This window comes from Oculina patagonica, chromosome 2 (genome assembly GCF_052425735.1).
Source record: "Oculina patagonica isolate OP01 chromosome 2, crgOcupat, whole genome shotgun sequence".
NCBI lineage: Eukaryota > Metazoa > Cnidaria > Anthozoa > Scleractinia > Oculinidae > Oculina > Oculina patagonica.
Window position 1 is genome coordinate 36,649,596 of NC_135759.1, and position 13,827 is coordinate 36,663,422.

The 13,827-nt window shown below is 39.5% G+C and overlaps 2 protein-coding genes across 2 annotated transcripts; both read left to right on the top strand.

The window, feature by feature from the left end:
* Positions 1 to 1,611: 1,611 nt before the first annotated feature.
* On the top strand, positions 1,612 to 7,961 carry LOC144642052 (substance-K receptor-like). The gene is made up of 2 exons (XM_078501050.1): positions 1,612 to 1,802; positions 5,313 to 7,961. The coding sequence occupies exon 2, from the start codon at positions 5,341 to 5,343 to the stop codon at positions 6,556 to 6,558; it is 1,218 nt and encodes a 405-aa protein (XP_078357176.1). The 5' UTR covers positions 1,612 to 1,802; positions 5,313 to 5,340; the 3' UTR covers positions 6,559 to 7,961.
* Positions 7,962 to 12,336: 4,375 nt separating this feature from the next.
* LOC144642345 (neuromedin-K receptor-like) lies at positions 12,337 to 13,350 on the top strand. Its single transcript, XM_078501310.1, has one exon. The coding sequence runs from the start codon at positions 12,337 to 12,339 to the stop codon at positions 13,348 to 13,350; it is 1,014 nt and encodes a 337-aa protein (XP_078357436.1).
* Positions 13,351 to 13,827: the final 477 nt, after the last annotated feature.

A 13,827-nucleotide genomic window follows, 5' to 3' on the forward strand; every position in this document is an offset into this window, starting at 1 on the left:
GTTCAAAAAATACGCATTTGATCAAATAAAGACTTCCGAACGCTAAGTTTGAAAAATTCATGTGGTTTTTAATGTACGCGGCAACAAAATTCACTGTTTCCCTCGGGACCAATCCTATTTCCAAGGCCGAGCCGAATGAAAAACAACTAAAGGAGATATACAGTCGAATTCCGATAACTCGAACCTTCAAGGGAAATCGCAAAAGGTTCGAGATATCGGGAGTTCAGTAATCGAGGGTAAAATTAGAAGAAAAGACCTGAAGGGAATTGAAAAAGGTTTGAGTTAGCGGGAGTTCGAGTTACTGAGGGTTCGAGTTATCGGGATTCAACTGTAACTAAGAAAATTATCCTGGTTTTTAATATGAATTCAGAATCATTAAAACAGCAACAAGAACGTCATCCCCCAAGAAGATTTAATAATCAATACAATGGCTCTGCATGAGAGGGGGGGCCTAATGGTTAGCGCGCCGGACCGGGCGGGCGGGTTCGCCCTGGGGGACTGTGTTGTGTTCTGGGCAAAACCACCCAAGTGCCCCTCCACCCAGGGGTGTGGGGGGCCGCGAGGACAGCACCCACAGGGGGGGGACCCAGGGCAGGACCGGGAAGCTCCGGCAGAGCGCCACTGGCTCGAAGCTGACCTTTACAATGGCTCTGCAGGTGTATTGTACATCTGGGTGGATTTCCTCTCCAAACAACAATGAACGTGAAATGACCATATTTCTGCGTAAGATTGTTTTGCTTATTCACCTGCATGGTTCTAACATAGATAGACACACTGAACAGACTGAGATAACTACACGATTTTTTTTTATCAAAGCTGTTGGCGGTGTTGCCGTCGTGGTAATGCTAAAGTTCCCTGAATTTTACAATACTGCAGCTCAAGGCGCTCGCAATCGACTCGCAAGGCCCAGTTCTTACCGGTCGGTACGCCTGACTACAATTAAATGATAACAATTAAGCATGTTTCTATTCTCAACCTATGGGAGTTATGGAGTAATAAAGGATATAAAGGTCTCCCAATTAAAAACGACGTTTTGGTCGTGAAAATTAAATACAATTTATTTCCATACACACGTTTTGCTTTGATAAAAGACTGTCAGTTACAACAAAGGCTCTACGGGTTTTCAAGTATGAATGGTTTTTAATGAATTTACTAATGCATTTAAAGTGAAGCAGTATAGGCGTATAGTCATTTTTTCAGTAGAAACCTAATCATTGCGCCTTTAATGTTAGCATGTCTATCCTTAAGCCCCGCGTGTGTGAAGTAGCTAAAACACAGCAAAGAGAGAAAAGCCGTTTTATTCCAATTTATTGTTTTTCTTCTAACAGCGTGAGACATCAGGTCTTATTTCGCAACACCCCTTAATGCACGCCACTGGGGCTTGTGATGAAGGAACACGTAATTGTTTTTTCCTTCCCAATTTTAATCCCCTTCCGTAAAATTTTTCACATTTTCTCGCCAATTGTTAATTTACATATATAACGACAACTGAATTATATTCATAGTATTTTAATAAAAACATAACTTGTCTGTACCCGTCCAGCAACTGATAAAAGCGTTTGGCTGGCTGCCTACTAGTCAATAAAATACGCTGTATGTAATTAATTTCACCTGCGTTGTTATAATAAGCGAATAAATTTAAATAGGTGACACGTTTGGAAACTGAGAGGTTTCTTACGTCCGCAGTAATTAATCGGAGAATACGAAGGTAGGAGCCGCGATAAGTTTGTGAGGAAAAAAAACTTCGACAAGTAAAGTCAAAGATGGCGTTTGCAAGCGAAGGTGAAAGAAAGAGTTGAATAGTAAGTACATAAGTCAGTTGTTCGCTGTTTTGCGGTGACACAATATGTGTTGGTGAAAACTGTTTCCATTTAGAAGCTTTTAGTATTGAGAAAGTTACTTGTACAGTGATAAATACTTATTAATAAATATCTGCTTAAGTTAAATATAGTTAAAATAGATTCGCCTTCAACAGTGAAAGGCGGTTAAACTGGAAGAAGAGCATTTCAAAAGTCGCAGTGTGTCCAAGCGACATCAGCACGGTGTTACTCGAACAAGCTGCTCGTCTTCACTCGGTATGATTTATTTTATTTCTTCAACGGTTACCTTAGTGCGGTAAACAGTGACATGACGAGAAAAGAACACAGACCGAACAACTGAACTCAGTTGTTTTTGGGGAAAAATGGGTTAGAAATGAATGTTTTTTTCTCGACAATTCATGTTACAATTAATTATCTGCATCTCTTTGACAAGTCATCTTTTTGAAACATTGACGCCAGGTTGAAAAAAAGTATTCTTCTATATGGCTCGACAAAGTCAATATGACAAATTGCGAAAAATGGTCGGTCAAATAGAGATTGCAGTTCGTACACGTTCGTTTGTGGAAGATTTCCCATTCACTGCATGAAAAACGGACTTATCGCAAAGACATTTGTCACATTTTACCACACATTAGGATACACAAACGGTGTAAAACGGTCGCTCGGGCTATTCTGCAATAACGACTGAATGCTATGTGTGCTTGCTGAACATGGATGAACTTGATTCAAAGTTGGTTCGAGTCCACAGTCAGCATCTGAGTTTCGTGAAGAGCCATCTTTTTACATGGAAATGGAATCACGCACGGAACAATGGCGTCCGACACGGCGGGCATCTGGCAAAATGAAGTAGCCTGGGCGCTCGCCTTTCAATGTGACCGCTCAGAATCGATGCGCTTGCTGATTGTCTAGTTATGACACTACGCGTGCCGGTGTGCGACAAATGTAGACTGCAGCGGACTTGTGTGTGTGCACTGCGGTTAACCTGAATAGCACCCCAGTAAGCCTGAATAGCATTCCAGCTAGCCTAAAATTACTCCAGTTAGCCTGATAAGCACTCAAGTTATCCGGACCAGTTAGTTTTACGTCGCGACAGCTGTTTTCCATTTACCACATGCGACACTGCGGACGCCATATTGGAAACTATCGCAGTGTTTACTCAAGGAGAATAGCATTTTGGGATACTAATCGTCGATTAGCGAGACAATACAAGTGGTTTTACACTAAGTACTAACCGTTAATCGGCGATTAACTAATCGCACCTCTAATCAGGCTTTGAAGAACGTTCTCAATTCCACCGATTAGCTAACCCGGTGTTAGTGATTTTAATCGACGATTAGGCTTAATCGTTGGTTAGTTTAATCGGAGTTTTGAACAACCGGGCCCTGGTTTATAGCCTGAATAGCACTCCAGTTTGGCTGAATAGCACGCCATTTAGCCTGGATAACACTCCAGTTAGCCTAAAATTACTCTAGTTAGCCTGATAAGCGCTCCAGACAGTTATCCTGAATAGCATTCCTGTTAGCATGAATAGCACTGCAGTTAGCCTAGATAGCACTCGTGTTAGCCTAGATAACACTCCAGTTAGTCTGAATAGCACTACGCGTACGGTTAGCCTAAAAACACTCCAGTTAGTCTGAATAGCACTACGGTTAGCTTGAATAGCACTCTCATTTAATGGTCATGGTAACACAATATATATGCTAAAAAAATTCTGCATGTCTGCAGGTCTGCGGTCTCCATTTGTTGCACATCGTATGCTTGCTGTGTAGAACATTCTAGTCTATTGATAAGTAACCCGATTAATGAAAAACTTTTGCTATCTCAGTTATTGAAGGAATGCTGAATCTCCTAACCTAACACAAATGAAAAGTGTTGTATACAAATTAAATTAACGTGCATTAGAAAATAGCTAACGATTCGAAAAGACAGCGAAGGTATCGAACAGCCTGATCTACGAAATGTTATTCGTTAAATTGCTAACATATATAATCTAATTTACAGTGAATTTTGAATCCATGTTAAGATAACTTAAACCTATTCAAATTACCTTTGTCCACTTGAAGTTTAGCTTTTTCAGTATACTGTATGGTTGAGCCTGTAAATCTGAGTAGATGAAACATCGGAACGTTGCATGAATGGTATTATATTGATCTATTTAACTCGCATAAATAGAAACTACATTAACTAGAGCTTATGTTAGCAGTTTTAAATTTATGCAAGCGAACTGCTTTTTATCATCAAGTTAAAAGAGAGTGGCCATTTTATTAAGGCGATGTTTTTTAAAAAATTAACATATTCGTGAATTACCTTCGCTGAGGTTAAATTTGCGCATAGGTGTGAACAGGGTGTGAATGTTACATTTTTGGTGAATTTTTAATGTGGTAAAACTCAAAGAATCTCAAGATCGTGCAAACTAGTTTGCTTTACGATTTTGAATTCAGATAGAGCAATTTCCTCCTTATTCATACCTAACATGGTTTTCATTTATGTACTTTCTCTTCCTTCTGTTGAGCAAAAAAGGGAAATTCATAATGATTAGCCAACAAGTCATTTGTAGCGTTTGTTTGCATTGTAAAACGAATTTTAATGAATGTTAAATATTTTGATACCATAGTTGCCTTGAAAAGTGAACATAACAAATAAGTAGAGCTCAAGTGACAAATGGTTCGTAAATATAAATGCATTAAGCCTTAGAACCTCGCAAATGATTAAGTTGATGATATATGTAGCATTTTCTAAAGAGCGTGTACTAAAACTGTCAGAAACTGGTGAACAACGGTACCATAATCCTTTTCTAACACCAACCGCATAATTCGCTTTCTATTCTTTTGTTTTTTCAGCCAGAATAAGGAAGCACTTTTTTAAAACAAAATGTCACACTACATCTTTTTACAATATTTAAAAGGTCTTTATCAATAGAGACAGAAATTTTATGTCTTTTAAATAAATCAACAAAGATGGCATTAATGTCATCTTTTTGTGTCATCAATCAGTATTCCAGAATACTTACAATTGGGCGGGGAACAGTTGAAAAGTAATCATTTTGATGTTCATCTTTTTGTGTCATCAATTAGTATTCCAGAATACCTACAATTGGGCGGGGAACAGTTGAAAAGCAATCATTATGATGTTCTGACAGAAAGACATTAAAGCCCGCTTTTAGTTCGGTCAAGAGCCTACTTCAGCAAATAAAATGAAACAAAAGAAATAAAGCAAATAGCTTACAATAAAAATGTCACCTCTTTGTCTTTCGTTTAAGCTTAAAGTAGCAGCTGGCAAAACAGCCGACTAAACCCTTGACAAAAGTTATTTTATTAAAAGAGAGATAAGATGAACCCCAAATCAGGCACGTTCACGATATTTTTTCTTTAAGGCTATTTGCTATATTTAAGGTCGTCGACGTCAAAAGGATCACTAAGGAAATTCTTATTATGACCGTCAGTCAGTTACACAATTCGACTCGAATAACTTCTTTTGCATGTTTTATTTCAGAAATCACTTCTGCTAAACTGTAAACAACATGAACAACACGAGTAGCAGTAATCTAACCAACGACACCTTTCCAGAAGAAGACGAATATGGGATGTACGACAATTGTCCCCCGATTGGGGAAAATAGTGCAACTGAGTATGTGGCCAGGATAACAGCGTACGTGGTGACAATTGTGACCTCCTTGATTGGCAATATCTTGATAATAGCTGTTACTCGACGCACTCGGAGCATGCGAAAGGTTGCTTTTAACTTCGTTATCAACATGGCCATTGCGGATCTTTGCACAACATTTATTAACATACCAGAATCCCTGGCAGTAGAGATACGCGATTCAGATGAATGGCTCCCAGGAGACGTGGGGATTGTATTATGTAAGCTTTTGCCATTCTTTCAACAGGTCTGTGCTTTCTGTTCCATTCTTAGCATATTAGCGATTGCACTGGATAGGTTCTTTGCTATTTGCCTGCCTCTGAAGAGAATCATGACAAGGAGACTCTCGATGATTATTATTTTAGGCACGTGGTTGATACCTTGTATATCGAGTGCGCCAATGCTTGCAGCAAACATTGTGGTGGAAATAGAAGGACAATTCTACTGCATGGAAAAATGGCCGGCTCCTTTCGACCCTGTTAAGGCGTCAACTGACTATACTATAATTCTCTTTGTGTTGTTCTACATGCTTCCATTGGTTATCATATCAACTCTGTACAGTTGTGTTGTTTATAAAATTTGGCGAAGAAAGACTCCTGGAAACCGCTCATCAACGACGAATCGACTTTATTCTCGAAGCAGAAGAAAAGCGTTGAAAATGTTTATCGCAATTGTTGTTTGTTTCGCACTTTGTTGGCTTCCATACCATGTTACATTCTTTTTAGTGGCCTACAACGAGAAATTTTACTTTTGCGGGATCCCTGAAAATCTGTATTTCATTGCGTCATTTTTCTCGCATGCTATAAGTGCATTAAATCCATGCATATACATGGCGTTCAACAAAGACTACCGTACTGGTGTCAAGCGACTGTTAGCTTCTTGTGCTAGAAGATCAAATGCATTGTATCCAGAGATGAACACTGCAAGTGACGTTAATTCCCAAACAGGCGTAAACGGAGATCAAGAGATGACCACGTTTTATTCTCGTAGTCCTCGGAGTGGCATCCGGGACATACTACAGAAGAGAAGACACACAAGTGCAGCTTTCACAGTCGATGCTTTTGTAGGCAATCACAATCCTGGGTTCACAGGATAAAGAATTTTTAGCTTACTATAGGATTGTCAGTATAACTATGTCTTGAATATTTCACTAGCTGAAGCAATCCCTGTAAATAGGCATTTTTACTGACCAAACGTAGCTTAAACAGGCATTTATCTAACCGACGTACGTTAAATGTTATTATGAGAGAAAAATGATCAACGGTAGACCTGCAGAAAAAGTTGAACCACGTTCTACACTTTACGCTGACGCAAGCCGTTGCGCATGTGGGAGTAAGGTTGGCGCAGTGGTGAGAACACTCGTCTCCCACCAATGACATGTGGCACTTGGTTGCTACGGGGTTTTTCCCACGAGTTCACCGGTTTTCCTCCCTCCACAAAAACCAACACTTCTAAATTCCTATTCGAACTGGAATACACGCGCCCAGAAGCTTTTAGCTTTAAATACGACCTTGTGCTAATTTTTTGTAATTTAAAGCACCTTAATCTACGCAAGTAGAATTACGAGTCGGTAGAAATTTCCTTAATGGAAAAAGGTTCTTCTTACACATTCTGATTCGAAGCCATATCAGACTTCATGAAAAGAAGAGGGACAAAAAATAACTTGTACGCATGTCGCTGTTATTTCTCAATGTAAACAGTATATATAAGTTTTAAAAGAAGGCCATGAGTTTGAACTTAACGCAGAAGAGAGCTCCTCCATAACGAAGTTCTTGGTATATAACAAATAATGTTCTTTAGCCAAAGTTAATAATAGTATAATGTAGTGCTGACAGAACCCCGGCATAACGAACAAATTTTTCCAGTCTCTTGGACTTGGCACTTCGTTATATCGGAGAATCACTGTAAAAATATCATTTCTCAGGACTGTTAACTTATTTACAAGAGACCAGTACTAGGAGTGAAAACTTCTTTATACATTAAACTATTACTTGAAGTGCAAACTTATTCGTCTAGTACAAGGGCCCATGTTGGGACAGCGTGGCCCAGTGGTTAGGGCGCTGGATTTGTAATCTGCAGGGTCCCAGGTTGAAATTCTCTTTCCTGTCACTATCTGGATTTGTCTTTGGTGGTCCCAAATTCAATTCCTCCACGCTCTTTGAATAGCCAACTGGTAAGCCTCCTGCAAGTTGGGAGTTTCTGTTTGATTAATTGTATTTGTTTCCTCGTATTAAAAGTGTCCCCAGTTAGCAGAGTAGTGCTAAATAAATTGGCACTTAAATAAAGTGATTTATTATTAATTTTACCATTACTTAGAATTGTAAACGTTTTTATACGTCCTTTGGCTTGAAGGGTATGGTGGTTGGAATCAGCAGTAGATAAAAGATGGATTAATTTACTATAATACTAATAATATACATGTTCATTATTGTTAAAGTGGTAACCAACTTGTTGTTAACTCAGAACTTATCAAAATAAAAGAGTTACATGTATGTTTCTTGAAAATTTAATGTCTTCCTTGCGATTTTTGATACTAACCTAAGTATAGGTAACCACACTTTCCATAACATATTTAACATATATATATATATACTGAAAGTGATCTAAAAAGCTTTTGATTCAAAAACTGAATATGAAAATGAATGAAAAGAGTGGGTGGCACAGTTTTGACGATTTTTTCTTTCATTTTGATATTGATTTTGATGTTCATTTTGACTTTCTTTTTGGTGTTAAAAACACCAATGATAAAATTAAAAGATATGTAATATGCTGGCCCTTAGATTGTTAATTCGAATAAAATAAACGAGGAAGAATGGAAAATGCAAACTGAAAGGTGACTTTTCTTCTATCTTGTTAGCAGGCACTCAGGTCAGGGCAGATTGAAAGGGAAGAGAGGCGAGTGAGGAGATGAAAGAAGGAGCGGGAGGGGTATTCGAAGCTAGGGAAAAGAGCCTGTTCTTAGCTGGCTTAGCTTAGGCTACTGACCATCAGACGTACTAAACCTGCCACACTATTTTTTTTTAAAAAACATAAAAAATGGAATCACGAGCATTGCAAAAGCTTTTTACTTTTCATTCGCTTTCTATTTCTGAAAAATCAGGAATAATTTGCTTTTTAATAAAAAATTGATTTAAAATGAACTTGCAAAAATCTCCTTGTGAAGATATCTTGTCACCTCTAAATAGCCCCTCCGGTCGCGTGGTGGCCTATGTTTTTAAGTGCGATGTACTCCGGATCAAGCGGTCTGGGTTTGAGCCCTCAGCGTAGCAATGCGGTGTGTACTTGGGCAAGAAACTTTGCTCTCATAGTGCCTCTTTCTATCCAGGTATAAAAATGGGTACTAGCGAATTTAATACTGGGAGGCAACCCTGTGATGGACTAGTATCCCTTCCCGTGGTGAGTAGAAATACTCCTAGCCGCTTAATGCTACTGAAACTGGGATCAGCTCCCGCCTGAGTGGGCCACTAGGCTCGTGAACCTTTACCTTTACCTAGGTAGCCCCATACTTCCCACCTCGTCCACAAAGCAGTTGATGCAAGCCCGATGAACTGTTGAAGAGATTTACTGTACTTCTTCAATTATAAGGTCCATAAGGTCTTAAATAGAAATAAGCCCCGGGGGCTAAATAAAGCTTTTGCGGTATTCCTCACTGCCAAGTGAAATATCTTATCGGCAACATCAAGTTGTTAGCACGTTAAATTAATTGTTTCGATTGACTTATTGGTACAACGTTATTTTTTTTTTGGCTCTTTGGCTTTTTGGCAGTTTGAAGGCTAAAGAGTTTGAAGAAATGGTAGGGAATCTCCGAGCAGATTATCTTTGCTTGGTTCGAGTCTAAGGGCCACAATACCACAATCATACAAGTCAATGAACCAACCAACGACGCTGAGAAGGAGAAGGAAGTGAAGAGTTAATGTCATCACCAGCTTCAAACCAGCTTAAACATGAGGAAGGCGAAAGATCACACCATGGTTATCGGTTATCGACGCTCTGTACAATGAATCAGAGGAGGGGAAGGGGCTTGATATGGAACAAGACTGGAGCACGATCAAGGAAATGTACCCTTGAAATCTTGGAAAAGATCAGCAGAGAGAAGATGGGTTGTATGAGTTAGGATACCTGGAAAGTTGTCGAGGAGAAACGCTCGCTAAATGCTCGCTGGAAGCCGCTAAGACGAGAAAGTAAAAAGTAGGCTTCGGCAAACATTTTCAATGACAAGAATCATGGAGTAAAGCTGCAGGAGAAGCAATATGAGGGGAATCGATGAAACTGCACGAGAAGCGGAGGAAGCAGCAGAAAAAAGGGATATGAAAAGTTTAGCCGATGAAAGAACACTTCTGAGGAGTCCTGAACATGTCGGCACCAGCGAACCCGCCGAATATAACAGACAGGCAGTCACTAACCATCCGAAAAGGTCTAATCACCATGGCAGAGCTCAGAAGATCCTTGGTATTCCCGAAGAATGGGAAGGCAGCTGGGTGTGACAACATCTCCCCAAGAGGAAGAAAGATTGGTTTCGATAAAGGTTCTGCACTCCCTTCTGGATAAGATGTGGAATGAGGAGGTCATCCCTCAGGACTGGAAACTGGGCTACTTCCCAAAAAGAGAAATTTGTGCCTGTGCAAGAACTGAAGAGACATGCTCCTGACGGTTGTAAGCAAGAACAAGAGAGATATGCTCCTGACAGTTGTGAGCAAGGATCTTTGAAAGATCATTATAGAGCAGATGATGAATGCTCTTTAGGGTGGACTCCGGGACAAACAAGCAGGATTTCGAAAAAACTATCCTGCTGCAACCAGAAAACTACACTGAGGATCATTGTGGAGCATACCCTGGAGAGGGACGCTGGGCTTTATATGGTTTTTGTAGACTTCGAGAAGGCCTTTCATTTCATTAGCTGAGCTAGAAGATCACCCACATGCGACAGAAGCTCGAGGCGCTGCTAGTTCAAGTTGCCAGGGTTGGGCTCAAGGTAAATTCATCCAAAACCATGAGAGAACGATTCGGTTTCCAGCAAACACTAGCAACATCAGTTGTGTAGTAGAGATCCTGGAGCTGGTGACGGCTTTCATATATTTTGCACTGGTAGCCGTATCACCATCACAGGTGGCACTGATGAAGATGTTGAGGCCAGATACATGAAGTTACAGGTTGCATTCTTCATTGTAATACCCATGTGGAGAGTAAAGCTCACTTCTCTATGGAAAATGGTAAGGATCTTTAATTCCAACGTGAAGTCCGTCCTCCTGTACGGATCCGAGACTTGGAGACTGCAAAGAAGATCATCGCCCAACTTCCAACCTGTACTAGCCGCAGACTCCAGTACATCGTGGGAGTGTGGTGGCCGAGGAAGATCTCGAATGAGGAGCTGTGTGCAACGTACCAAGCAAGAGAGGATTGAAGTTACCATAAGGAGAAGGAAATAGTGATGAATTCGTCACACGTTGAAGGAACATGCCACTAACATCACCCGTCTGTCTCTTGAGTGAAACCCTCTAAGGCAAGGAGTGAGGGCAGACCGAAGAAGTCTTGGATGAAGACTATCCAGCAAGAATATGAGGAATTGGGGATTTCATGGGATCAAGTAAAACGGACAGCAACATCGGGTCCGATGAAAAGATGCAGTGAAAGCTCAATACTCCGGTCAGAGCGAAGATGAATAAGTCAATAAAAAGACAAGCTTTCATCGCAAATTACGTGTTTTATTGTATGATTTAGATAATCGCATCTTGTGATTGGTCGAGTTCAAGCAAATTTATCATTAAATTATTTTGCACGGCATTGGAAATAAATGCGCGTACGTTGATTTTCTAAGTCATATAATGAATGGGTAATTTAGTAAGAAAGCTCGAGCGATTAATGAAAAGGCTCGTTCAGTTTTGAGGGAATGTTCTAATATCACTCTTGCTGTAAATTCATTCATACGATTACCAATATGTTTACCTGAGCAATTAGTAACTGTGATAGTAAAACATACTTCACAAAATTTCTGGAAGCTGATCGGTCAATGACCAGTGCTTGTTGGGTGTTTATATTTTGAATAAATAATGAATCGCAATTTGAAAGTTGATATGGTCGCTCAGATTTGCAAGACGGATTTCTGCGGTTTCTTTCAAAGATGTGTTATAAGCCATTTAAGTTATCTGCGGTTATTTATGCGCGAGCAACAAAATTTCACATACATTTGCACTGTTCACAGTACAATTATGAGTATAATTATAACTATTATCAATAGGAAAGGTAGAATACAGTCCAATTCTGTAATTTGTGTTAAAAAAAGAAAATTTAAATAACAAAAGAACAGACCACTCGACCTTCAATTTTTAAATCACTGAATTATAACAGCTTCTCTTCTGCGATTGACAAAATATTTTCTTTTATATATATATATTTTTTAAATTACTATTTGAAAACATGTTTTTCTTGCTAAACAGGAAACGACCATAGTCTCTGCTTTGTGCAATGTTTTTCGGTATTGTGTCTTTTTCAGTTCGCTGTATTAAAACAGCTAAAACGAAGATTAAACATAATTCCACGGAGAACCTGCCTATTAACTGTCCATTAAAACGACTGATTGCTTACTTGAGGATTATTATTCGTTGATGACTGTTGCTAATACCTCTTTTTTGGGAACGTCTGTTTTGATTGGCGCTTCTAAAAGTGGCTTTCGTTTGCATCTCAGTGCAACTAAGAAGGGAAGCCGCAAATTAGTAAAGTAAATATTAAGTACTTTTATCTTTAGATAAGATATTCATAACGTTGATTGGTCTTTCAAACTTGTTTACAAAAAAACATCTGGCAAAGTACGTTTTAATTCTCACAATGTACCGTTTTTACATTTATTTCAAAAAACGTTGACTGGAGTGTTACCAACATGGTGCACGGAAGAAATTTTACGGGCAGCGATTTATCACCCGAACAACACGAAAGTGAGTTGAATTACAGTTGTCCTATAACTGGTAAGGAAGGCGAGCTTGCGAATGTGGCTAAAATAACAGCATTTGTTGTGATAATGGCAGTGTCCTTGATTGGAAATCTATTGATCATAATCATTACTAGACGGACGCGACGGATGAGAAAAGTAGCGTTCACCTTCATCGTTAACATGGCTATTGCAGATCTCTGTACCACGGTAATCAACATGCCTGAATCGCTCGTGGTGGAAATTAAGAATACAGACGAATGGATGTCTGGTGACGTTGGACAAATACTGTGTAAACTTTTGCCCTTCTGCCAACAGGTCTGTTCCTGCTGTTCTATTCTTAGTTTATTGGCCATCGCATTTGACAGATTTTTTGCTGTTTGCTTTCCACTGAAAAAGGTGATGGCACGGAAGCTCTCCAGGGTTATAATGGCATGCACGTGGATCATACCATGTTTGTCTAGCGCGCCAATGCTTGTAGCAAACAAAGTGATGGAAATAGAAGGACTACTGTACTGCGTAGAAGAATGGCCGGTTCCTTTCGATTCCTTAAAGGCTTCAAGAAACTATACTATTATTCTCTTTCTGCTATTCTACATAGTGCCTTTAATTATTATATCAGTATTGTACAGTTGCGCCATTTCTAAAATTCTGAAAAGAAAGGTTGTTGGAAATCATTTGTCGAAGACTCAGCGACTCTACTCCAAAAGCAGAAGAAAGGCGTTGAAGATGTTTGTCACAATTGTTGTTTGCTTTGCACTTTGTTGGCTTCCGGACCATATTATTTACTTTTTAGTTAGTTACAACGACGAGTTTAACAATTGTGGAGTGCCACAAAATATCCATTTTATTTCGTTATTTTTTGCGTATGCTACAAGCGCGTTGAATCCATGCATATACATAATATTGAACCAAGACTACCGGGATGGCGCCAAACGCCTAATGACCGCTTGTCGGCGGCTATAAAATTAACATTTTTGCTATTTCGTGGAATCCATAGTTGGCTTAACAATAGGAGCTAAGTTAGCTTCGAGTAACACTTGACTCATGTGCACTTGAAAATGTCAAGTCACAGTTTAGAAAACTTGGCATCACACCAGCTGACAAAGTATGTTACTTGAAAACGAGGAGCCCACGCATGAAGAAGTTGCACGGACCAGTCTGCAGGTTTTGCTTTTCGTTTCCTTTTCCTTTAGATGATTCCAGGCCGGTTTTAATTGTAACATTCGGTGCGGCAAACTGTACTTTTTGACGGAGTTGTTGCAGTGCAAAGAAATGAGCAGGCTGAAACAGTGACTGGTTTTGCAGAATCATATTTGGTGTCCGATGAATTGAAAATGAATTAATGGTGTTTCTTTTCTTTCAACTTGCCTTTCCTTTCTATGTAAACGTACATAAAAGACTGTTCCATAGAGTCCGTCAAACTCCAGCCATCCATTTTGA